We start from the raw sequence: 26,087 nt of genomic DNA, 5'->3' as shown, positions 1-26,087 counted from the left end.
CCTCCCTTTTATCCACACACAGGCAAAGCTGCTCAGGGCTGCAGGCCCTCAGTGCACATCACCCCCCACCCCCCACAAAACAGTCACACCACGCTGAACTTATCGTAGAATAGATTTATTTACCTGAAATGGACCATGTCTGTGCACTGCTTTTGTTACCAGCACAGAAATAAACTGATCTCTATTTACAGTCTAAAGTCAAACATGCGTTGGGATAGACTTTTAGCATTTTATTAAGATAAATGCATCACAATATTTGTATTGTACCAACATCTGTCTACTGCTTCTGATTTCATTAAATAAGTTACATTTAATACAGTGCAAAATAGCTGTTTGCACACTCAAAAAAATAACTGAAGTTATGAACTGGAGGCCTACATTTTAACCGTTCAACACCTGTAGTGTTTTCAAAAAATTTATAAATAAGCAAAACTGTACAGGGCCAATTAAAAAGTAGCACGTTTCAATGACACCGTAGAGAAATCTGGCTACTTACAACTGAAGGCATGCATTACAACTGAATATTGAATATTGTACATTTATTTAAGCCATGACATTTTGCACAGAGAAATACGGAGACTTGGCTGATGGTGCCTAAGTTCTTGGGTAAGGTTTCAGAACCTCATTCTTCTTGCAGCAAAGAAACCAAAATTCTCTGGAGAGGCTTTCTGATTCATTAAGCTAAATTGTACATTTGTAATTATTATTTTAATTTAAAAGCTTAAAAACCCCATTGGTAATACACATTTCCTCCACATAACACACAATGAGTTGGGGACTTTTTTCTACTTTTCTTTTCCCTCCCAACATCAATCATGCAGAGGGCTGGTAGATGTGTTGCTAAAAACGCACATGCACGCAACTGAACACCCTTACATTTCTGCAAAATGGCTTAGGAAGCGGTTACTCCAGTATTGCTGAAAAGGAAAGAAAGAGGAAATCAGCTTTATGAAATATGGGGAGGAAATGTGAGAATAACTACTCAAGACTAAGAGTAACAGTGACAGATGAAAGGGAACAGTTTGATCTTTCAGGATTTAAAGACCAGCATTTCTGACAAACTGTCCCTGAGGCACTGCCCACACAGGGTAGCATCTGGCAGCACTGGCTCTGCAACACAGGCCACCTGCCTACAGAGCAAAGTCCCCCACCCCCTGGGCTCACAGGAGAGTCCCGCCAGGCAGACATCACTTCAGGTGTAATGGGAGTGAGACGGGCAAAAGAAGGGACAGGTCTCGGTTAGCAGTGCAGGGAGAGGAAGCGGAAGTGAGCAGTGTGGCAGCCAGCGCCCAGCCTCGGCCCCCACTCCCTGTCCTTCCAGGGTGGTCTCTGCGCTGCAGACCAGCCCCGCCCGGCGCCTTGACCGCTTATCACTGTTCCCTTTCCAGAAAGGAGGCTGGAGGGTAGTGGCTCTGACAGAATTTGGTGGTTCAATTTAAAAGGCAATGGCTAACTGAGCTCTGCAGACACAGCAGGTCTGGGCTGTGGGCAGCTGCTGGGCAGACAGTGAGCTAATGCCCGCCACACACTTAGGGGGCTGAGGCCCCAGTTGGGGGGCTGATGTGGTTGCAGCTGCCTGTGAGGGGGCGCTGACAGCGGCCCTGCTTGTCCATGAGCTCACGCAGCTCTCCCGACAGAACGTATCCTGTACTGGAAATGCAGGACGAGCTGCTGGAGGGGCGTCCCCGGGAGGGGAGGGTGTGTGAGCTTGCTGTCTCCCGGGCAAAGCGGAACCCATGAGGCTGGGTGAGCACGGGTGGCAAAAAGCTGAACACTCGCTGGGAAGGGTTTCAGGCACGAGCTGCCCGGCAGCACCTGCATGGAGGGTCCGAGGAAGGTGCTGCCCCATCTAGTTACTGATGGTGGCCAAGCAGAGGCCAGCGGTGCCTTCCTGCGCGGTGAGGAGGGGCTGGAAGGAGACCCGAGGCCAGGCACGCGCCCACAGCAACGCAGCCACTGAGGCGGCACCGATGCAGACTTGTTTTTCAGAGACAAAGCCTCAAGTGGCACAGACACAGGGACTCTGCTGGAGGCGGTGTTCCCTGCTACCAGCTGCCTGGCCTGAGGGAAGTGGGCGCCCAAACCGCCTCCAGGGCTGGACAGGCCTGAAGCTGAGAAACCACAAGGCAGCGCCAGCCCAGGGCCATCTGGGGCCGTGCTCGCCTCTTACAGCGGCTCACAGCATTCAGCTTATTTTTGTAAATGCCACTAAATCAAGGAACTGAGTCAGGAAAATTTGACTATTTGGTTAGTTTGGTTTTCATTGAATAGCACACCACCCAACAAGCTCAGACGTCCTGATTTGGTTTGTGGCCAAACGCATTCCTTGCATTTGATCCACTCAACCCACTTTTTTTTTAACCCCTCATGCTGCTGCTAAAAACAAAACAAACAAAAAACAACCCCCCCCCCCATCTCTGGCACAACCTATCCCCCCTCTATGTTCTCTGCAGAGCAGGCCAAGCTCCCCTTCCTTTGAGAGCAGCCTCAGGGAGCCAGGCCTGGCTCTGCATTCAGTCTCCGTGGTCCCCTTACACTCAGACCTCTGACCCTGGCAACAGTACCTGTCCTGCCTGATACCAATTAACTTTTCCTCAAACTTCCAGTATTCACATCACATCTTCTGGCTGAGCCTGAAACCAGGGCCCAAGCACCTTCACAAGAACACTTGGCCTCACAGACAGGGAGCTGCCGGCCGACCGAATGCAGGCTGCTGGCCGCGCCGAGCCCTAGTAACTGCTTCAACGTGCCCTGGAGTGAGAAGTCTCAACTCTAAAGATGTGACCCAGAAGGTGAAGAAAGGTGGCCTGTGTAAGAGGAACCTATGGATATGTGAGTTCACTGGTTCAGTTACTTGCTTTCACTAGCTTTTTGCTTTTTAATGGACTAAGGTTGCTGGGATGAGACCTTCCAGCTGACAAAGCTCAAACTTCCTGTGTAACAGATTCAGAACTTTCTGTGAATCCTCATCAGCACTGGCAAAGGCACAGCTCCCACAGCCTGTCACTCTGACCAAATCAGAACACATTTCTCTTCCCCTGGGCCCTCCTCAACATCTGGCTATGCCACTGTCCTGGGCAGCTAACTGGCCCAGGTGTGCACAGGTAGCCTGCTGCTCTCAGGGACAGCCACAGAACACAGCAGTGCCTGACAACTGTTAGCTCACTTGGTGGCAGTCACCTTAGGCTAAAGCATCTGAATTCCAGTGATACTCACATTAGTTGATGGATGTTGGAAGGCATTGGAGGGAAACACCACAGTTAGGACTGTTAATGACTTATACACGGTTGGTAAGACTGATCTGGAACATGCGCAAACATTTATCATAGTACGATAGTGGTGGTTAGTGCCACATTCAAATAAAAATAGTTCTATACAATATGTTCATTTGGTCATGTGCTATTTACAGATTTTACAAAACACATACACGCACATACACACGCACACTTGCCCTTATGTTCTCTACACCAGGCTAAAACAGGCCAGCAGGAGCTTGCATAAAATGAGTCACAGGTGACAGTGCCTATACATTAAAAATCAAAATTCCTACAACTACCTATGCAGCAGAACAGGATCCTTCTTCCCCTTGAGCACAGTGAAAACTAAAGGTCTGAGCTGAGAACTTGAGAAAGTTGAACACATCTATGATAAGTTCAAGCTAAGCCACTTAAGAGTTAAAAACAAGGCAGTTATTTTTCTGTCCATTTAAAATGTTTTATTTTTTAAACTAGATTGTGAAGTGCCCCTGAAATAGGCAATGTTGGCAAAACAATGTCTGTTACAATAAAATACACTAGACATTTAAATAAATAACCTTAAAAACTAGATGAGGGGACATGAACCCAGTCAATTGAATCTGGAACAATGTTTTCTGCACAAGTGAGAGAACAGGCATACCTCTTGTTAAGACTGATGTAAACAGAACCATCGAAATCCTACAGGAGAAGCAGCCGAGTGGGGCCCCGGGGTGGGAGTGAAGGTGGGGGTGGGGGTGAACCGAGAGGGGTGAGGGAGTGGCAAACCAAAAAATACTGACTGAGGTAGCAGTACTCTGCCCAGTGCAGAAAAATTGGCTTATGAATAAAAATTAGACTGTGATCTCAGATTAAATCCAGATGATCATGCAAAAGACACAATACATGCTATTTCATTTTAGAAAAAACCACACACATTCATTTCCTAAAATCTGCTGCCAATTAATTTGCTGACAATGTCTGCTGGCTCAACTTTTTTTTTTTTTTATACAAGGATGAGTATTAAACAGAACACTGTACATGCTTTTTCATCTACAAAAAAATATTTGCATAAAATAGTGTTAGTTCTCTGTACATGTCAATGGACACTTTAATTATGTGTATAAAAAAGGAAAATCTTGCCCCACTGGAGTCAGAAAAAGCAAAACAAAATCTAGAATATGAAACCTCCTTCACCAGCCAATATGTTCATGTGAAAATTCAGCAGAAAGACAGTTGCTTTAAACAATAAAAAATTAATTGATTAAGTTAAACATCTTCTTTATGTAAAACTGTCAGTCAAGACCAGAACATATCACTAAAGTTAGTGTCTGTGCTATACACCCAGATCACCAGGGGCATTATGAGCAGCACAAACGGCCAGGAAATCCCATCGGTGCATGCCGAGAACGAGCAGGATTTGGTGGCAGGCTGCACACACTCTTTACCAGGTTCAAGGTAGTTGCGGGCCACAAACTTGAGTGTCTCGTCCATTAGAATCACAGGCAAGGAGATTTTCAGCACCATCAGCCACTGGGTCAAATTCAGTGGTGTGATCTGGAAGATGAGCTGAAAGAAACCCAGAGAAGCCTTGTCAATCTCCCACACTTGCCAGAGAGGCAGCCAAGCTCCCCGCCCGGCTCCCACCACTGCTCACTGGCAAGGGTTCCACGTAGAGGATCAGGAAGTGGAGTGACATGGACAGGCAGATGGAACCCACGAGCCAGATGTTCTCCCAAGGGGGCATCCGCAGCAGGGACTGGTTTTCAGACAAGCTGCAGAACAAGGAGAGAGAGAGGTATGTAGTAAAAGAGGCCTGAAAAAAAGGCACGTGTCACAAGTAACAGATTGTTCAGAACAATGCTTCAGTAAGTGGCAGCTAACTTGGCATTACCCACTGACCTGATTTTACTGACAAAAGTTTCTACTGTGGCAAAGTTAAGGAAAAACGTTCAGATATAGGACAACTTCCAATTTTAAATCTAGGCTTCGGCACAGCAGATTCCATTTCATTGGGCTCAAAGCTGCTCACTTGCCCTTGACACTTAGGTTATTTCTGAAACTTCCATTTTTGTCACTGGCTTAATTGGTTGATACCATTTGTCACAATGCTAAAGGGAAAAAGTTCCTTCCCTGCGGGCACTGGCATACAGGGGTACTGAAGTCCCTATTTTTGTCCTCCACTGTCTCTTAAGGAACACGTGGCTAAACACTCCCACTACTTCCTGGAGATGATGACACTTATGATTTAGAAGCCAGTGCTGCTTGATCTCCTTTCGTTTTGGAAAGGAAGAGCTTTCCTGTGGTCCTCAGTCAACCATGACACACACAGAGTCCCACAGTGCCCTGGCTGTCAGAGCTTTCAGCCCAGCTTGCCAAGAAGACTCACTGACCTGTTGAGGGCGTTGCACATCTCTATGGTTACGAGAACAGAGAGTGCCATTGTCATTGGGTACGGGGATTCGAAGATTGCACAATCCACTCCTTCAAAGTCTGGGTTGTCCTCTTTACACTGTAGGAAATGACTCTGCAACAAAAGCCCAATCAAGTTCCTGATCAGTCAAATACGATTTCCTACGTCCACGTACCAATTCCACTCTAAGCCTAGAACACAGACCCACATAAGACTCCCCTCATTTTCCAGAGAAGCTGAGTCCTTCAGAATAATCTTAGATACAACTGCAGACTGACTGAACCTTAAGATTACCTGATAGCCACCCAAAACACACAAAGCTCAAGGACAACCTTGTTTGTGAGGGCTTACAACATTTTACACCTAAGGCACAGGAAGATGGCTACGTACCAGCTGGTAGAAGGACACTCTTGGACCGCCGTCGGCAGCAATGAACCACCATGCGGCAGCACCCACAGTAGCAGCACCAACATAACCTGGGAATAAACATTGTGACGCTGGCACGTGTGGGGTTTGCAGCCTGCAGCACTCATTGCAGCTCCTGCCCCGCAGGCCATCGTTCCCAGGGACAGGTGAACCGCAAAGCGTGTCAATGGTAACTGAGCCGCCTATGCAAAAGCAGCTGGATTGAAGGCTTCTGCTAGGGGAGGGGTCTGGGGTACAGAAGAAATAGGCAACTTGCGCTCCAGAATTTGTGAGGAACTGGTCCTACTGCATTGGAAGGACCTTACCCTCGCCGAGCCCTGCTTTGGTCTGCAGCCAATACGCATTAAGACTGCAGATACGTGTCCTCCACAGAAACCTTTCACCGTGTTGGTAGGACCAGATCACACCATCCGTGACCTTTAGGCAAACTGATGTCATCAGCTGTATACTAATTTATTTACTCCCTCAAAGGCCCGGCAGGACCTTTATATGGAAAGGCTGTTAGAGCAGTTAGTGCAGAACACTGAGCAGCACAGCAATGCCTGAAGGTGAGTCTGTACCATCCCCTGCCCCCTATTACTTTTGAATTCAGCAAGTTCATTACAAAGAAACAACATGGGGCCCTGGCTGGTGTGGCTCAGCAGATGGACTATGAACCAAAGGGGAAGAGCAGCAGGCAGCTGGCGCCCTGGAATAAGGCAGGTGTACAGGTCCTGATGTGGAAATCACCCAACAAATAGGAATACAAAAAGACAAAATTCAGCACACAGGGCTGTATGGGATGCCGTCACATGCAAAAATAAATTTCTAAAACCTGTCTGCTAGAGCACCTGTGGAAGGGAATAGGAGGGACTGTTGACGGTGGAGGGGAACTGACTGGCTGAGAGCCTACCCATGTTGTGCTGGGCTGTGCTTTTTGGGTTTAAGTCACCTTTCCAATGGAACCCGAGGGAAGCTATTTAACCTTTCTGGGGCTCACTCTCCTAACCTATGAAATGGGGACGAGAACTAGAAGCTGGGGCAGAAGGATGGGGTCCACTAGGGGACGTATGTAGAAGAGTGTGACCGGTGGCCGGGCTCCACGCCTTTGCCAGCCACTGCTGAGGAGCATGCAGGGCCCTGTTCCCACTTGGGGAACGGAGACTTCATTTTATATCTCAGTGATATGAAGCCCGAGTCATCCCTGTGTCCCTTTGCCCCTAAAATAAAGGTGAAAGCATCATTCACAGATGTCCAAGGCAGGATGAGGATGCTAAAACAGGGACTACCATTACTGTAAATTCAGAATACAGTTCATTAAACTGTAACAGGGCAGCCTCCACTTTTTGCTATCCTAATACAGAGATAGAATAAAATGTGCTTTCAGGGATAAATATACAAAATTTTGGTCCATAAACATCTTGTTTATAATCAACAACAACAAAAACAAAAACTACTCACAGCCAATAGCCAGGTAACGGAAAAAGAGCCACCCACTGATCAGTGGCTCCTTTGGGTTCCGTGGTGGTTTATTCATGATGTCCAGGTCAGGGGGGTTGAACCCCAGTGCAGTAGCAGGCAGGCCATCTGTCACCAGGTTGACCCAGAGCAGCTGGACAGGAATTAATGCCTCAGGAAACCCAAGGGCTGCTGTCAGGAAAATACTGTTTCCACCCAAGGAAAGAAGAGAAGGACCCCAAGTTATTGTTTTGCCACTCCCCCTCCATAAAAAATCAATGGACAGCAACAACGGATACTTAAAATAACACTTCTGGCAATCGTAAAACATTATACCCAATCTCAGATTACGATTAACTTTTAGAAAGCCAAGAATTGTGTTATTTTTATATAGTTGATTCAAACTCATTCCCACGTTACAGGCCACTGCAGACAGCCCTCTTTCTCCACAAGGGCTTCCTTATTCCTGCTCAGCCCTCCCTCCCGCCTCGTGCAGAGACCAAAGCTGCTGCCGTAGAAAGAACAAATACGGAAAACCGGTTGGCCAGCACAAGCTGATTTTAGATAAAGGATTACAAGTGACTTGTCAGAGGGACCTACCAGACAACCTCCCCAACGTTCGATGAGATGAGGTAGCGGATGAACTGCTTCATGTTGTTGTATATTGCCCGCCCCTCCTCCACAGCGGCCACGATGGTGGAGAAGTTGTCATCAGCCAGGACCATCTCAGAGGCGGTTTTAGCCACGGCGGTACCAGAGCCCATGGCGATGCCAATCTCGGCCTTCTTCAGAGCAGGAGCATCGTTCACACCATCCCCCGTCTGAAAGGGAACCCGATGCCATTAAGTGCTTCCCCTATGACTAGTTCACAAGGCACTTCTAGGTCTTAAACTACTCTAGAATCTTGCCTGCATGCAATACATAGCCAACTATTGGTAACAGAATCCTAGAGAAAAAAGCCCAGATCATGACAAAAACCAAAAAATTCCCAATCTAGGAGCTATTAGTAAAAAATGTAATGGTCAAAATTTGCACATGTTGTAAAATACTCACCATAGCTGTAATCTCATCAAAAGACTGAAGAAATTCTACAATTTTAGACTTGTGGGAAGGTTCGACTCGAGCGAAACAGCGGGCATTCAAGCACGCATCTCTCTGGGCCGAAGGACTGAGCTCGTCAAACTCCCGACCTGTAAAAGCCTTTGCTGTCACATCCTCGTCCTGCCCAAAGATGCCAATGCGGCGACAGATGGCCACAGCCGTGCCCTTGTTGTCCCCGGTGATCATGATGACCCGGATGCCCGCTTGCCGGCAGAGCTTCACAGAAGAGGCCACCTCGATTCTCGGAGGGTCCAGCATGCCCACGCAGCCAACGAAAGTCAAATTGGTCTGCGATAAAAGAGTTACCTTATTTTAAAGCAGGAAGTTCTGGTTTTTCCTAGAGTGAAACTGGGCATGTTACACATTAAGAGCAAAGGTTTCTGCATTTTCTTATGATAAATTCTGTAACTTTGACTCTTACCTAAGATTAATATCCACACTTCAGATATAATTCCAATTAATAGGAAACAAAAACCACTACATTCTTACTATCAAATCATTCTTTAACTTTAATGACAATATTCTGAAGTGATGGGAAAAAAACATTGAGGAATAAGAGGATTTTGGAGTCTCTTAACCCAGACGCTCCAACTTTCAATAACTAATGAATGTTTTAAAAATATTCCCAATTTTAAAAATAATTTACATGGGAGTTACAAAATAGGTTTTACAAGTTTGTTCATTAGCTCAAGTCCTAATAAATCTACTTTGAAAATAACAGACTATTAAACTGTTAACTGTGTATGTTTGAAGCAGCAACCTAAATTATAATGGTGATACAGCTGGCCTGCAGAAAACATTTTTAACCACACCTCTTTCTTGGCAAAAGCAAGACTCATTTGACCTTTAACCAAAGGAGTCCTGTTTGAACACAATGAATGGGCAGGGTGTGGGTGAAGAAACTTTTCATTAGCTGACCTCATATTTAATAAAGTTGGCAGAGTCCTCGAGGTTCATTTCTTCTCTTCTCAGGGGGTTGTCATGAGTGGCCAGGGCCAAGCATCGCAGCGTGTCGCTGCCACTACCCCATTCCCGGATGACAGACATGATCTTCTGTTTGACTCCAGAGGTCATAGGGGCTTTCGTGCTTCCAACCCGAACATGGGTGCACCTGTCAATGACACCTTCAGGAGCACCCTGGAAATATTACAGATTGAGATAATTTTATTTACTGGCTCATCCAGCATCCTAATTCTAGCAAAAACATCCCAATTGCAACCTGCTGTACTTGCCTTCACAAACATTTTGCTCATGGATGTCCGGCTTGGCTTGTTTGGTGTACAATAAACAGACATTGATTTTCTGTCGCGTGAAAACTCTAGAGTGAATTCTTTTTTCATCAACTGTTTAATGACCTATGAACAGAACATATATGGAATACTATTGGATGACAATATCTGTAAATTTTTCATGTGTTCAAAAAATATACACTGAGCACCTATTATGCGATAGGCACTGGGAACATAGCAAACAGTAAATAAAACATACAGTCCTGCTGTTATTTGTGGTGGTCATTACAATTAATGCCCCACTTTTTTTTTTTTTTAAAGATTTTATTTTTAGAGAGAGGGAAGGAAGGGAGTGAGGGAGAGAAACATCACGTGTGATAAATACAACTATCAGTCGCCTCTTGTACACCAACAGGGGACCTGGCCCACAACCCAGGCATGTGCCCTGACTGGAAATTGAATCGGCAACTTTTTGGCTTGCAGGCCGGTGCTCAATCCACTGAGCCACATCAGCCAGGGCAATGGCCCACTTCTAAGCTTTGTGATGCTACTTGTTTCCCTTCATTGAGTAGTTACAGGTCTGGAATCAATTCTAAACCTTAGTCTCTGTGAAGCTGTCTTCCAGCTGAGGGATTTAGTCACCAACCTATGACAGATATGGCAGACAATGTGGCTTTGCACCCTCTACCACTGCCACCACATAGATTCACCTTTGTTAAGATAACCTTGTAGTTGTGGGCAATTCTGCCTAACACATGTTACAATTTTAATATATTACTAGGTTTGATTTGAGACTGTTGTGTTGAGAATCTTTACTTCTAATATAAAAAACACTGGTTTTAACTTCTTATTCCTGTCACATCCACATCAGGTTTTGGTATCCCTGGCCTCATCAAATGAATCAAGAAGGGTTTCATTTTCCTTTTTCTCATGGTCTATGTAAAACTGCTTTTTCTTTAAGTGTTTGACAGAATTCAGCCTTGAGTGTTTTTGTAGGGATAGATTTTAAATTACAGTTAATTTAACAGATAGATTATTCCATGTTTTGTGTCAGTTCAGAAAGTTGTGTTAATGAAGGGGCTTGTCGATTCTACACTTGTCAAATTTATCCAAATAAAATTACTCGTAATATGTTCCTGATCCTGTTTAATTTGCTGGTTTGCAAAGCTTTTATCATTGATTTTTAACCTTCTTTTTCTCATATGCACACTTAAAGCTATCCACTGCCCTTCAAACAGTATTCTGGCTGCATCCTTCAATTTTCATATGGTGTGTTTTCAAGACTGTTTAGCTCAAAATGATTTCTGATTTCTACCATGGTTTCTTCTTTTGCCTAAGGATTATTTAAACGAGTGTGTCCAGCTTCAAAATATTTGGGGAATTTGCTCATCCTCTTTTTGTTACTGATTTCTAGTTTAATTTTATTGTGGTCAGCAACCATTTGCATAAGTTGTGAAGTCTTGCTTCAGGGACTAGCTATATGGTTTATTCTGGTGAATGTTCCTTATGCACGTGAAGTGCACATTACAAGTAGTGTAAAAGAATAAGGATTAGGAGAAGTGTATTTACAGGGTTGTTCAAATCTTCCATATCCTTACTGATTTTTTTTTGCTAATATTCTATCAATTATTGAGAGAGGTGTATTAAAATTTCCCACTCTGATTGTGGGATTTGTCTACTTTTGGTTTTATCTTTGTCAGTTTTGGCCACATGTACTTTAAATATACTGCTAGAACTAGGGTGCTAAAGGGGGAAATAAAGTCAAAAGGAAGCTCTGTGGTGGGTATCGTACTATGCGTTCTCCCATGCTGATGAAGAGGATCCGGCAGATGGACAACCGATGATGCAGGAGAGGTGCCGGGGTTCCTGCGCAGGGAGCGGCTGGCTTCTGGGAGCATGGACAGCCACTCCCAGCACTAGGGAAAAGGCAGGCCTTATGGGCTCAGGTGGCTGCATGTGGAAATTATCTATTGATTACTTTTATTTTGTTCAGATAGAAGGCCAGATCATTTTACTTGAGAGTGAATAAGGGAAGAAGACATTGCTGGTGTGAGGAGATAAGGCAGACACTTAGTGGTCTAAGATGGTAAGAGAGTAAATCTGTAGTATGAGTGATGGGCAGCATGAACAATATATCAAGTTCCAATACTGACCGAATTGCAGGCATTTGCTCGTTCAATTTTAGAAAGACCCTTCAATTCAGTATCAAATACATTCATCTTCTCTACTAGGCAAGTGAGGGCAGTCTCTGTAGCTTCTCCAACTTTTTCATACACACCCTTTGCCTATATTGGTTAAAGACATAAAAAGTGTAGAGAGGAAAGTAGTAAATAAGTAAATTTGTCTTTAATAAAGACTTTTCTATTTGAAAGACAACCATGATCCAGATAATTAAAAATATACTTGAAGCACAGGTACGCATCTTCTCTTATTCCAATAATTAGGCTTTTCATTTCCCTTAACTGTAAGAAGCCACTAATCAAAGTATTACTTCATATAAAGTTTTCAAGTAGTATATTTAGAATTCCATGTTACTACCCATCTACAGAGTTCACATTCTGTCTCTAATGGGGACTTGGCTTCCCTCTTAGACAGGAACCAAAGGACTTATCTCACTATATAATTAAGAATAAAGGAAAAAAGTTTTCCGTTGGTTAAAATTTATATCATTATTTTGTCTTCAACGTCATGAAAACAACCCTCTAAGCTTCAGCTTGTCCTCAAGGATATAAAGCTACTCATCCTAAAAAGCAAGATCAATATCCTATACTTTCACAAAAATATTTTCCATTCTAGTTTCATTCGTTTGTAGCACCAAGCTGTACCCAGATGAGAACACGATGCACACACTAAAACCCTCGGCAACCACAGTGCTCAGTCGCAGAGGATACACGAGAGGCTCTCAGCTTTCTTTGGCTCAGTCAAGCCAACTCTGATAAAGACAGGTTTTTGAATGGAAAGGGGAAATAAAATCAAGAACCCTTACTTTTAAAAGGGAGGAAGGAAGGCTGGATTTTCACCCACCCACCCCGCCCTTGACTAGGAACGGTCAGGTCTAGTTTCTTACTTCTGAGGAGACTTACCTCATTGTAATCCAAAGCAGAGTCATTACAAAGAGCACAAATTGTTGCCAATTCCACAAGACCATCGTATTGATGACATTTCACTGGTTTATCATCTTTATACCTGTCAAAAGGAAAAACACTCTTAGAGCACAGTGTGGTCATCTCTGCTGACTGTAATTACTTAATAATATAAATAGAATTTCATGGACAACAGGCTGGCAAGTATTCAAAACAATCTGAACAACGGCTCTTAGAAATCGGATGCTGGAGACAACTGAATGTGTCTCTGGTATCAGGAATCAGTTAGTAGAGACAGAAATTCTTAGCTCATGAAATTCCTCTACCACAGGTATCAATAAAGAATAAACAGAAAGCCCACTTTAAAAATTAGGCTTCAAATAGGAAGGAGCTCAATAAGATGAAAAAGACCACTGGCTTATAACTTGTGTTTTTTCTTTCAAAACGTACAAAAATTTACTACTCTAATAACTGATGCTATGAGCCACATTCAGATAACTGCCTTAACATTTTTACACAAACTGCAAGTCTATACAAATACCAAACTGGCACAATGGACCTTTTAAATATAAAGAGCGTCTACTCACACTTCTCCACTAGGTGCATATGTTGATCCAGTTATGGTAAATTCATTCAGGGAACAAGTATCACCTTCAACTTTGTCCAGAATGAACATCTATAGAAAGAAAAAAAAAAGTATTAACTATTTAAAAGGTTCAAAAAATATGCTACAGGAAGAAAAAACTATCCTTGCTAAGACAAAGCCTTTCTTATTTAAGAAAACAATGATACTTATTCATTGAAGCTCAGCTTAAGTATTGTCCCCTATTCCAACTATAAACCGTTTAGGACTGCCTACTCATCTGTCTAACAACAATCTGAGAAACAGCATCACTGAGGTGCTGAATAAATAATAAGCAGCAGTGGCACCAAAGACACAGAAGACAATCCGCATGAAACCTGAGTTATGAGGACTATGGGTCAACAGCCCTCCAGAAGGCTCAGGACCCCACGTTTCCAATGGCTGGCCGAGGTGGTTTCCGGTAGCTTGCCTTAGAGCTAAGAGTAAAAGCTTGGGAAGAATAAACTCACATTTCTGAGCTGCATCAACATTCCCTGAGGAAAGGAAGACAAATTGCTTCTTTGTTCCTTTCCACTTACTTTTATTGTGGTAATAGCTCATTTTCTATGAAGCTACAGAACTACATGTTACAGTAAGGAGCTCGCACAGCAGAATGAGCTGATGTTACCAAGACAATACAGATGGAAGCATGCCTAGGAAAGAATTCTTAATTTTACAGATAAGTAAGGTGACACAAACTAGTTTCTTAAAGATGGGTTTTTTTAATTTGCTTTCTAATTATAATTCAGAAGCCCAGTTTGGAAAACGAAGATTTAGATTTGTGTTTTCATTGCAAATCAAAACTGTATAACCTCTTAAAAAAAAAAAAAACCCTAAAAAAACGAAAACACACACGAACTGATAATTCAACTATACTTTATCATGCCAAAACCTCTCTGAAATATGAGCAAGAATATGTTTAAACCCTTTTTTCAATAAGGAATTAATTTTAAACTCAAGTAAAACAGAACCATCTCATGCTTTTAAAACATCTTTTCATGGGGAAAAATGGGAACAACTGTAATTGGACAATAAAAAAATTAAAAAAAAATCTTTTCAGAGCATCCCAACTCATATTCAATAAGAAAATCAGCCCATCTTTATTTTAAAACAACTTCTTTTGACTCACAAGATTTGCTTGTTATGTAGCATGTATTTTTAAATTTCAATAATATACTAAGAACTAAATCAACCCTGGAAATGAACTAATGCCATGAGTAAGACATACAAATTTTTTCTTAATTGAAGTGTATAATTGGATTTAAAATTGTCATGACTCCTGATAAAATGCTCTAGTTCAAACCAGTGTGACAAGTGAGGAAAAAGATCCATCTCCAAGGACACATGCAGCAAGATACACCGACTCCTACAATTTTTTCCTAACAGATAAACACCTAAACAAGAAAACTTGTCAGAAGGCTCTTTCCAAAGATGTTTGACATTTTATAGAAGAGGTAACAGAAGGACCAGATTGGTTAAAGGATGTGCTCAAGGTTACACAATTATTGAGTGGAAGAAAGAGGATCAAGTTTAACTACCAATCTTTCCTATAAGGAAATCCAACTTTGTATTAAAAGTTGTGTGATCCTCAGACATGTCATAGCCTCTCAGAGCCTTAAGTGTTCTAACCTACTGAGCAGGATGCCCGTATAATTCAAATAAAGTCACATGTGAAAAACAAATGAACTGCACCAAGCAACTGCAAAGCCAGCTGGCAGTATTATTATTACACACCATGCCATTTCTTTAATGATACTATTATAAAAAATGAAAATGGTCTGAGTCTACACCAGAGTCCAAATTATTCTAAGACATTCAGAATTCTAATGCACATTAACTAAATCTGAATGTCCTTTGGCATTTTAGATTGTAAGCAAGTAAACCATTTCAGACCCGCGTGATGAAGTGTTCCTAAGTCAAGGGCAGTTGCGCAATCTACCACAAGAACCCTATAGAATACGGATACTGCCGGTGCTCTGTGCTGAGGGAGAACAGAACAAAGAGGCAGGTTGTTTCTTTAATGGAAGAAAACATTTTAAATCAAACCATTTATAGGAAAATGAGAATGAAAACATTTATTATGGGTCTATTTTATTCTTAGTTTGAGATCTCATATGCTGCCAAAACTCTGAAATTAAAAGAATTTTTTAAAGGTTACAATTTCACACACTGCTTACTTTCACAGATACAAAGTCTATGACAAGGAATTAAAAGCTTTTAGGCTAAATTTAAACAGTTTGCTGGGGGATGCTAAACATGTAACATGAAATTCCCTTTCTCTCCCTAAAATAATCGGCTTTTTAGTTGTCAATTAGCTTTCAGCTAATTTGTCCAAATTCTCTGGTGCAATGAAGGAGGACTTAGGTGTAGCTTGCTCAAACTGCATCCACTAGGAAAATCAAAGTCAAACCCGAAGCTTACCACTGAGAGACAGAACACCCCAATCTATTTTAAACACCTGCAAATTAATTCTAAATCTGGGTTTGGACTACATAAAGAGTTAGGGGTATTTGTATCTAAAAATCATCACAAACTTAAATTTTGCAAATAAAAATTCAGGGGATTTAACTGCATTAAAAACAAGAATAAGTTCCAATTCTAAAAACCATTTTCCAAAACCTGAAGACAAAGAAGAGGCCCGCATGTCCTTTACACGTCCCTCAGAAGCATTACTTAATTGACCCATGCAAACATTTAGTGTTCTAGAAAAATGTATTTCACTACGCTATTAAAGGCCCATGTTACGTAAAGTTGTGGACTTGTGTCCTGTAGAAAAAGACAACCTAGTATTTTTTTTTTTTTAATCCCCACGAGGACATGTTGATTGATTTTAGAGCAAGAGGAATGGAGGAGGAGTGAAGACAGGGAGATGGGGAGAGGAAGAGAGGGCAGGGGATTCGGGGGGCGGGGGAGAAACACTGATCTGTTCCTTCCCCTGTGTGCCCTGACTGGGGATTGAACCCAAAGCCTGGGTAGGTGCCCTGACGGGGAAATTGAACTCACCACCTTTTGGTGTACTGGATGATGCTCCAACCAACTGAGCCACTCAGTCAGGGCATAACGTAGTTTTATTGCCTCAAAGGATATTAAGCAGTTTTTTTTTAATCCAACATACAGCAATTCTATTCTAACTTTGAGCACTTCCTCAAATGCTCTTATAACCAGTTTGACCATCTTACTGATTCCCTCATTAATTAATGAGCCAGACAGAATTTTTGACATATGTCCCGCAGTACCTGTTATGAGTTGTATACCTTTTGGAAAATTATACTTTGACTTCTACAAAATTGTTTATATAAAACTTCTGGGAATTATATGGAATGGCTTAATTTTGCTGTATCATTATTACTTTTCGGTTCTTATTTTTCTAAAAGCAGGTTTGAACAATTTATTTTATCCCCAAGATGGTCAAACAACCTAAGAAAGGCTGAAACACACAGAACTTAAGGAAGTTAAAGGCAATTATTTATTTTTCAAGAAGAAAGATGTATCATTCAGTGTGCTAAGGACAGAGCAATTAGAATTTTAAGGAGGAAGGCAGGGAACTAGCCGTTCTGCAGAATTCTCTTAGTTTGAAACCTGTCTGTGAGCGCAGACACACTCAAGAGACAGAGGAGCAGAGAAATACAGGAGCACAGTCCCTAGCATTTACAAACTGTAGTTATTTCCTCAATACAAGCACATCAACCAGATAACCTTTATTTCATGAAATAGTTTTAGGAATTAAATGATTAATTCCTCTGAGGTATTAGAAACTACCTTGGACTCATGTAACCCAATCTATTTAAAGCACATAAAAAGGTATCATATTACAAATCAAAGGTTTTCTTGTCACAAGGGCATAGTCTTAGGATGAACAAACAAAAAACAGAACAGACTCCTAAACTTCTCCCACTCACCCTGCAGGCTGACATCTGGTTCGTTGTAAGTGTACCAGTCTTGTCTGAGCAGATAACAGAAGTACAACCGAGGGTTTCCACAGAGGGGAGGCTTCGAACAATGGCATTCTTCTTTGCCATTCTGCGAGTTCCAAGGGCCAGGCAGGTGGTGATGACAGCAGGCAGACCCTCAGGAATGGCGGCTACAGCCAGGGCCACCGCAATTTTAAAGTAGTAAATAGCACCTCTGATCCAGGAGCCTCCGTGAACTGGGTCATTGAAGTGCCCAATGTTTATGATCCAGACTGCGATGCATATAAGGGAGATGACTTTGGAAAGCTGTTCCCCAAACTCATCTAGCTTTTGCTGGAGGGGTGTTCTCTCCTGTTCCGTTGCCACCATTTCATCCCGGATCTTGCCAATTTCAGTGTTAACTCCAGTTGCCACCACCACTCCCATGGCTTTGCCAGCAGCAATGTTTGTACCCTTTGACAGAGATACAGGAGAATTGGGTACAAGATTAACGCATGCCCAACTTAAACACTAGTAAACTCAGACTCGCGTGGACCCGGACTAGAGAAGCAGTTGCCTCTGCTGACAGCGGGCAGTAACTCAGGCAGGCAGCGTGGTGCGTTTCTCCCTGGGGCTCGCTTTACGTAGTTCCTACTCTGCCCAGAGCAGGTCTCCGCTGGCCCACCTGGATCTCAAGTCACAACACAGAGCCTGGCTTGCAGACTAGCTCTGGACTGGAGTAGCGCTCTAACCCCTGTGTGTTCTCAACTTTTTGAAACTCCATGGAGCTCTCGACTCTGAGCATTTGTCACCTCTGGCTTCAACTCAACCGGCCCTGCTTTTGGTCACCACCGAGAGGGCAACCGGCACCAGCGGCTACCCTGAGGACCTCCACTCAAGCACAGGCATCCCAAAGCCAATGAGCTCGCACATGGGAGTTCTCTCCACTGCGCCGCTCCCCCCTACCCCCCAATTCCTAGCGTTAGAATGAAAAGCTTCGTTATTTTCACTGTAACTCAACAGTACTGTACTTACTATGGGTGTTTAGGTTCCCATCGTAACCCACAAAAGCCCACCACTTGAATTATTTTGAATTCTAAACATGCAAAATCTAAAAATTTCCCAACTTTGTGTTTTGAAAAATTTTAACAAAACCATTGAAATAGTACAGTGAACGTCCATTTGACTTTTCACCCAGACTCACCAATTATTAGTATGCTACATTTGTTTTCTCTTTAAAAACATCTTATTGCTCATACAGATATCATCCCACACCATTTTTGAAAACATCCTTTATAGGCTAAGCCTTTTCCCCATAAATCTACTTTTCCACTATGTTTACAGATAAAGAATTTAAAGATGCTTGACCTATCTTTTTATTTTAATGCTCAAAAACTTGCCAATTAAAACACAAGACTTCTGGGTCATATTCCCACCATTACAAGTTCCTGACTTTTCCTGATAGCTGAGATTGACTATGAAGACTGAGATCCCCTTTGGAATAAGAGCCAGTACTTTCTAAGGTCTGACCACGGAAGGTAGGCAGTGAAAAAAAAAGTAACATCTGCAGTCTTAAAGGTCTGAGGTCTCAAAAACTAAATTTCATTTGGTAAGGCACTTACAGAGAAGAGCATGTTCTTCTTATCTTGGTTGACGGCCCGTGGGTCAGGGACAGGGTCAGTGTGCTTGATGACAGAGACAGATTCACCTGGGCAGGTTGAGACACAGAAGGAGAGGTTGGACCTGCACAACACCTGCACCTTTAGCCCAGGAACCCTCGCCCACCCCGGCTACTACGGCTCTCAGGGAAAGGACTAACAGGCCCAATTCATTCACAGGAGGTAAACTAGTAAAATTCAGTAACAGAAGCTAATTTCAGAGCAATGTCAGAATTAAAATAGATACAATTTCAAAATAAAGGAACTTAGTTTTTAAGTAAAATTCCAGCCAATTCCCTTTATTTTCTGCAGTAACTACATTTAGTTTATTTTCAGGTAGCATTTTATACCCCATTATTGTAACTATACATTTATATATATGTTGTATACATATATACACACACACACTCCAGTACTTTTTTAAACTTTTTAAAGAAGGTGAAAGTGTATTTACTTTTAGTGGACTGAACAAACTGTAGATACATTATATAAATAATGAGGATCATCTACTGGAAAGCTTGTTTTTGTTCAATGTCAAAAGTGAAAAATGAAAACACTGTTTTAGAGATATTTGTATGAACTAACAAGACCATTCTATTTCAATAAAACAAATCTAAAAAACAGCACTAACAAGAGCACATGGCAGAAAGAACTGTTTCTTAGAGGTTTTGCAATGTCTTGCTGAATTTGGTTTCAATTTTACTTTACAGCACTTTAAACTTTGTTGTTCATATTTGACAAAGAAAAATCTGGTCTCTCAATCTAGGCTAAAACTACAGTATAATTTTTCATCAACTGACACTCAAGAAACTATGAAAAGTTTTAAAAATAGTAATTATTTCTGTAGGCATACTACGAGAATTTCATCCATACAACCTAATTCCCCAACATTTTATGGCTTAATCAGCTTCCAGCTTGTTGCTGCTAATGGGAGCTATTCATAAAGAAACAAAAAATACAGGACCCAATACAGTACAGAATACAGAAATGACATCAGTTGCTTTTCAAAACTGATCATCAGATAAATCTTTATAAACTTTGGATTTTATATTTATTCTCTCTTTAATTCAAGTTAGCACTGTGTTGAGTTAATCTTCTAACCACCTTACTTCCGGTTAATATGAACACTCTCCACCCTAGTCTGTGCCTTTATTTATTTTTTTTATTTACTTTTTAAATACATTTGTCTCTGCCTCCCCCCCACTGTGCCTTTATTAAACAAAAATGGGAAAATGTTCCAAACAATCCCAAATCCAGTGTGCAAACTTTAGATTGTAAAACATTCACCATTTTGGGGGTGCTAACTTTTCTTAATTGTAAATTTGACTATTGCAAGTATGTTAGACGCGAGACGAGCATTTGTCCAATGAAAAAAACTACAGCCCGGAGCCTTTTCCCGGCCTGGAGAAGGGTGACTAAGTAAGTAATCAGCGTACTTTCCACAAAGCAGACAGCACTCCCACTGTGAGGCCGACCTCTGCTGATGAAAGAATCAGTAACCTTTTAAGAACAGTAAAAGCATAATGGTGATTTCTGGTGAAAACTAATTTTTTTAAGATAGAGTCCTTATGAGATGAAAGCCAAGTAACTTTAAAAAAAAAAAAATCATACCTTTAAATCCCATATATTGGCAAAAAGTCTAATTGACAAAGCTTTAGGAAATAAACACCTTAGAATTAAGATAGGATATCATAAAGGGACAGTGGGCATGAGCTGACTCTGTTAGCATGGGGCCTGAGAGAGACCAGAAATTCAACGGCCTTCCAACATGTAACTCTTACCTGTGAGGATGGACTGGTCAACTCTGAGCGTAGTAGATTTGATGGAAGTTAACCTTATATCAGCAGGAACTTTGTCACCAACTAACGGGGGAGAAAAAAGGCAGCTTTTTAAAGAAAATAAATAGCCCACATACAGCATTAACATATAAAAATCTCTTAAAATAGGGAAGATAATCAACTTATCCTCAGGATAAGAAAAAACTCTTTTGCTGATAGATGTGAATTACACAGGAAGGAAAAGATGAACAGTCCCCAGCACTGTGTTCAAAATTCTGAACGAGTACACATAGTACACCAAGGCAGTTAACTGAAGAGTAAAAATAAAAGTGCAACAGCTTTCCCTGACTTTCTGAAAGGCAACTAAAGTAGTTTTGGAAGTCTTATGTGGCGAGGACAGTAAAAAAATTAAAGTACAGTCTCTCCTAGAATTGTACATGGTTAAATTTTTAAAGATTTTATTTATTTATTTTTAAAAGAAGCGAAGGAAGGGAGAAAGAGAAGGAAAAAACCATCAATTGGTTGCTTAACACCCCCAACTGGGGACCTGGCCACACAACCCCAGCACGTGCCCTGACCAGGAATCAAACCGGTGACCTTTCAGTTTGCCAGACAATGCGCAACCCACTGAGCCACACCAGTCAGGGCCATTTCAAAGCTTTTAAATTCAGGGATAGCCCCGGCTGGTGTGGCTCAGTGAATTGAGTGCCAGTCTGTGAACCGAAAGGTTGCAGGTTGCAGGTTCGACTCCTGGTCAGAGCACATGCCTGGGTTGCAGGTCAGGTCCCCAGCTGGGGGTGTTAAGCAACCAATCGATGTTTCTATCCCTCTCTTTCTTTCTCCCTTGCCCTCTCGCTAAAAATAAAATCTTTAAAAAAAATAAATTCAGGAAGAGATGGTTTGTATTTTGACCTCTAGTTCATAAAACAACCCTATGGCCTAAGTAGGAAATGTGGTCACAAGGTGGCACAGAAGCTGCCAACATATACTCTCAAGAGGCAAAGATCATGCTTGCATTTACTGCAGGGACACATTACGTTCAGGTAAAATTGCTTATGCAACAAATAGCAATATTCAAGACTGGATAAGCCAGAACCTTTCATTTTAATACACTTGTGTTCATACTACCATAAAATAACCACATCCTAAACTTTGGCGACCATCAACAGCTAAAATGCACGATCAGGATGAAATTTTAAACCAACACAAAATTTTTTTTAACTGTATTATTTCTGGTTGTCAAAATTAATTTTATCCCACATGACCCTGAACATAAAAAGAATACAAGTTCAATGATGAGCACATGACCCTAAATGGAAAATTTACTTGAAAATGTTCCTTTGATGTCTGTGGCAATTTACGTCACGATCCTACAGGAGCAGAACACTCCTCTCTGCTCGCTCAGGTGGCACAGAGGTCCTCCCAGTCCGTAAGCATGACCACATTTCTGGCACCGAACCAGCTAACCGCACACCAGCAACCGAAAAGCAGCAGAACATTTTCATTTTGTACTGAAAGTTGAATCCTTTTTTCTATTTAAACAATTTCATATATAAGCCCTACCGCATACTCTCGCATACCTGCCACATTCAAGGCCAGAAAATCTAATATTGGGGATAAACTGCAACAGGACCTCAAAGCAGTATCTCAGCATTTATTTTGCTGTGTTTCAGTAGAAACTCAGAGAATCTGAAATGGATGGAATATGTATTTTTAAGGCAAAATATCAAGGTTAAATTTCTTTTTTGGGTAATGCAGTCAACATATTAGCTATTAGTTTAAGGTGGAATCAATTCTATACAGGTGAAGCATTAAAAACTATATTTACACTGGTATTATAAAGAAACCAGCTACTTATTCCTCTAAAGGCCCCTTTAATTACATGAAGGCACCCTTTGCTGTACAGAAATCATGTTGATATACATTTAATTGTTGGCCGAATACACAGAAATGACTCAAATGCTGAATACTAGTGAAACAAATGACCTGGTAAGCCCTTAAAAAATTGACCTCAATTTCTCAACTTTTCTTCCTTCCTCTACACAGGCCATTCTAATTGGGAGGCAATTAAATATTTAGGGATTAAAAAGAAGGATGATCTGGGGGGTCTTATATAAACTACAGAATCTCAGGACCTGCTCTTCAAAAGTCTGATTCAATGCATTTTGTGGTGAAGTCCATGAATCCACATTTTAAAAAGTTTTCCAAACAAACTAAAAAATTAATACAAGAAAACAAAACCAGCATAACTGCGGTCACAGACCCTGCGACGGGCCTATTTAGAATAACCTTTTACTATGCGCTTTTTGCATGTGCCAAGTATTCCAGCTCTAGTACGAGACTCGAAGTTCCCCAACACTTGGAAAAGGTACTACCTTACAGTTTTATTTACATTCCTCATTCCATTAGAAACTGATCTCTTTGTGGAGAGGTACTAAAAAAAGCATAAATCCAAAATGGTTGCAACAACCTCTCATATTCTAGTATTCTCTTAGCTAGAAAGACCCTCACATCATCTTGACCAGCCTATGTCAATTTAGACAGGAAACTAAAGTTAAGAAGTGAAAAGAGTCTTACCTAAGGAACCTCAAATAATGGCAATCATCCTTTAACTTGCTGTGTAACCCTGCTTTGCATTTTTGTAAGAGTCAATTTAGGTTTGAATCTATTAGGAAACGGGTTCTCTAAGGAAGTAAACAATCCATGAAAGTAAAGATTCAACGCATACTTTTCAAACTAAGACATAATTTTTCTTTGCAGGCTTCCGTGAGTTTCAGACAGAGGGTTTTGTGCGTGAGGAGTAGGCAGCGCTGCTCTGATGATTACATCCAGTGCTATTTCCCTGATGAGGCATGTCAATGCCCTTAGGGCAAGTGGTAGTGGAAAATTCTCACTCTTGCCAAGGAGATGTTCTGCAATTTTTTCCTCCGAAACTTTTCTCCTCTGTCTCTTGGGCTCAGCAGTGAAATAAAGGAATAAAGTCTTATAAACTACCTTCCACTTGTTTAACATTTGACACCTTTCAAATCCAGCTCTTAGCTTCTTAAGTCCTTAGATCTTCAACCTGCTATCGCAACAGAGATTTCCACTCTGTACAAAATCTTCAATGTATACTTTATGCTAGGTTACCAAGAATGCAAATAAAAGTTAAAGGAAATTATTATTTTGCCACATTTAGAATTGAAAACAAGCTTTTTTTACATTAAAATCTAGGAAGGAGTGTTTATAAGCCAGGATACTTAAACATTCTTTACAACTATGTAAAAAATAAATACTGCTGGTTAAATCAGTAGAAAAGTACTTTTTATAAACTGGCTGCGAGAAAAAAAAAAAAATCTAATTTTCTAGGCAAATTCTACCAGTTATTCAAATCTTTTCTGAAAGAAAACTATAAGATTAGAAATTGCTTTCTAAATACCACTATTGTTTTTGAGTTTAAATGGCTCCCAGGAAAAGCAAGCCATAATAGAACTAATTAACCTAAATTACTTAAACATTTAACTATGACTCAGCCATTTTCACTGTTTCCAATTCGAGTCATAAATTTTGTAGACAGGCAGAGTGAATGAAATTAAATTCTTCACTTGAAAAGCACTACTTGCCTACTTAAAACTATTTCCAGGCCTCCAGATAAGCAGGAAAGGAACATTACAAATTGCCATGGTATATTAAGTTTGTTTGTTCCCAATCTGGGTTCTTTGTTGGGGTTAGGGGAATATTATCTACGATGATACTTACCTTTTTAAAAACACAATGTGGTATCACTCTCTTATTTAAAAATCTTTCTTTATTCAAGATTTTTATTTATTTTTAGAGAGAGGAGAAGGGAGGGAGATAGAAGAAAAGAAACGTCGATGTGCGAAGGCAAACATCGTTCAAGTTGACTCTGATGTGCACTGAACTGGCAACCTGGCACATGCCCTGACCAGGAATTGAACCGGCGACCTTTTGGTTTATGGGAAGATGCCCAACCCACTGAACCACACCCATTAGAGCTTGTTTAAAATCTTTCAATAGCTTCTTCTTACTACACTTGAGATGAAATTTAGGATCTTGACCCACTCCGTTTCTGAACTGGGCCAGTTCACCTCTTCTCGGGCAACCTGGTGGTCCTGTTCCCAGGCAGTCACCACACAGCTGCCCAGCTCAGTGTGGGCACCCCACTGGAACCCCTGGGCTCAAGCGCTCCTTCTGCCTCAGCCTCCCCACCCCCTAGGCGGTGGGACCACAGGCACAGGTCACTATGCCTGGCTAAATAGTATCTTACCCACAGTTTATGACACCCTCCATGCCCTGACTGCTGCTTGCTTGCTTTTCCCTCCCCTCTAAGCATCAGTCACCATGGTCTTCAGTTCCTCAGAGTTCTGGGTCTTCACATTCCTTCTTCTCCTCCAAATAGCAAAGTTTTCCATGAACTGCAAAGTTAGGCTGGCATCCCTTACAATGCGACCTCGGAGAGCTGCCCTCTCCTTTCCGAACACTCGCTGCACTGTGGCTGTGAAACATCTCCCCCACTAGACCAAAAGCTTCATGAAGGCGGTCACTCAGTCACCTGTGACACCCTGGTCCCCAGCAGTGTGCTGATACACAGTGTGTGCCAAATAAAATATCAATGAACGAAGTACATACTCGCAAACGTTATTTCCTTAAATAAACAAGCATCAGAGACTTACCTTAATGATCTGAAAAATGTCACAAAGCTAGGAACAATGTAAAAAGTCAGGAGCCAAAGAAATCTCAGACTCAGCTGAGCTGAATGAGATTTCATAGTGATCACTGCTTCAATTTTTTATTTTGACTAAAAACAAAAATACATATATGCTAGTAGAAAACAGGAGATGTAGGGATAAAGAGCAGGTATAGAAAGACTCAGATTTTAGCTGGTAGGGCAATTAAGGTTGCTAAAGGAGTGTCCTTAGTCTGTAAGAGCAGAATCACAGTGCCTAGAATATCAACTGGATTCCATTTATGTGAGTGTATTCAAGTCTGGGCACCAAAGAAAGCCATCAAAATAGCAAGGGGTTTGAAAACAATTACGTGAAAAAAAAAAAACTGAAAGAGCCCAGACTAGCTTGGAAAAAAGGGTAATGCATTTACCTTGAACTACCAAACCAGCCATTATAGGAAAAGGAATCAGTGGCTCCAAAGCGAAAAACCAATGTATAAAACAGACAAGTATGTATCAGCTCCTTATACAGGATATTTTATAATAAAAAT

At 41.5% G+C, this 26,087-nt stretch overlaps 1 protein-coding gene across 2 annotated transcripts in view; it reads right to left on the bottom strand.

The window, feature by feature from the left end:
- Positions 1–99: 99 nt before the first annotated feature.
- The window catches only part of ATP2A2 (ATPase sarcoplasmic/endoplasmic reticulum Ca2+ transporting 2), a 51,456-nt gene continuing 25,468 nt past the window's right edge, over positions 100–26,087 (bottom strand). Inside the window, exons 6-21 of one of the 2 annotated variants that reach the window (XR_008530890.1) lie at positions 20,874–20,954; positions 19,057–19,142; positions 17,444–17,908; positions 13,510–13,598; positions 12,923–13,025; positions 11,993–12,124; positions 9,843–9,965; positions 9,529–9,747; positions 8,563–8,898; positions 8,110–8,330; positions 7,513–7,715; positions 6,037–6,122; positions 5,627–5,760; positions 4,891–5,008; positions 3,217–4,802; positions 100–917 (exon numbers count right to left, since the gene is read on the bottom strand). Coding sequence is in view for 1 of the 2 variants with exons in the window: in XM_054594107.1 (XP_054450082.1) it covers positions 904–917; positions 4,682–4,802; positions 4,891–5,008; positions 5,627–5,760; positions 6,037–6,122; positions 7,513–7,715; positions 8,110–8,330; positions 8,563–8,898; positions 9,529–9,747; positions 9,843–9,965; positions 11,993–12,124; positions 12,923–13,025; positions 13,510–13,598; positions 17,444–17,908; positions 19,057–19,142; positions 20,874–20,954 (2,531 nt within the window). In the remaining variant the exon portion in view is untranslated. The remainder of the gene's footprint in view (positions 918–3,216; positions 4,803–4,890; positions 5,009–5,626; positions 5,761–6,036; positions 6,123–7,512; positions 7,716–8,109; positions 8,331–8,562; positions 8,899–9,528; positions 9,748–9,842; positions 9,966–11,992; positions 12,125–12,922; positions 13,026–13,509; positions 13,599–17,443; positions 17,909–19,056; positions 19,143–20,873; positions 20,955–26,087) is intronic. The other variant, XM_054594107.1, reaches the window with a different exon arrangement.

The sequence above is a fragment of the Pteronotus mesoamericanus genome, unplaced genomic scaffold (genome assembly GCF_021234165.1).
Source record: "Pteronotus mesoamericanus isolate MK-2021 breed Mesoamerican mustached bat unplaced genomic scaffold, CSHL_Meso_final scaffold_507, whole genome shotgun sequence".
Classification (NCBI taxonomy): Eukaryota; Metazoa; Chordata; class Mammalia; order Chiroptera; family Mormoopidae; genus Pteronotus; species Pteronotus mesoamericanus.
This window is presented reverse-complemented; position numbering and strand designations above follow the sequence as displayed.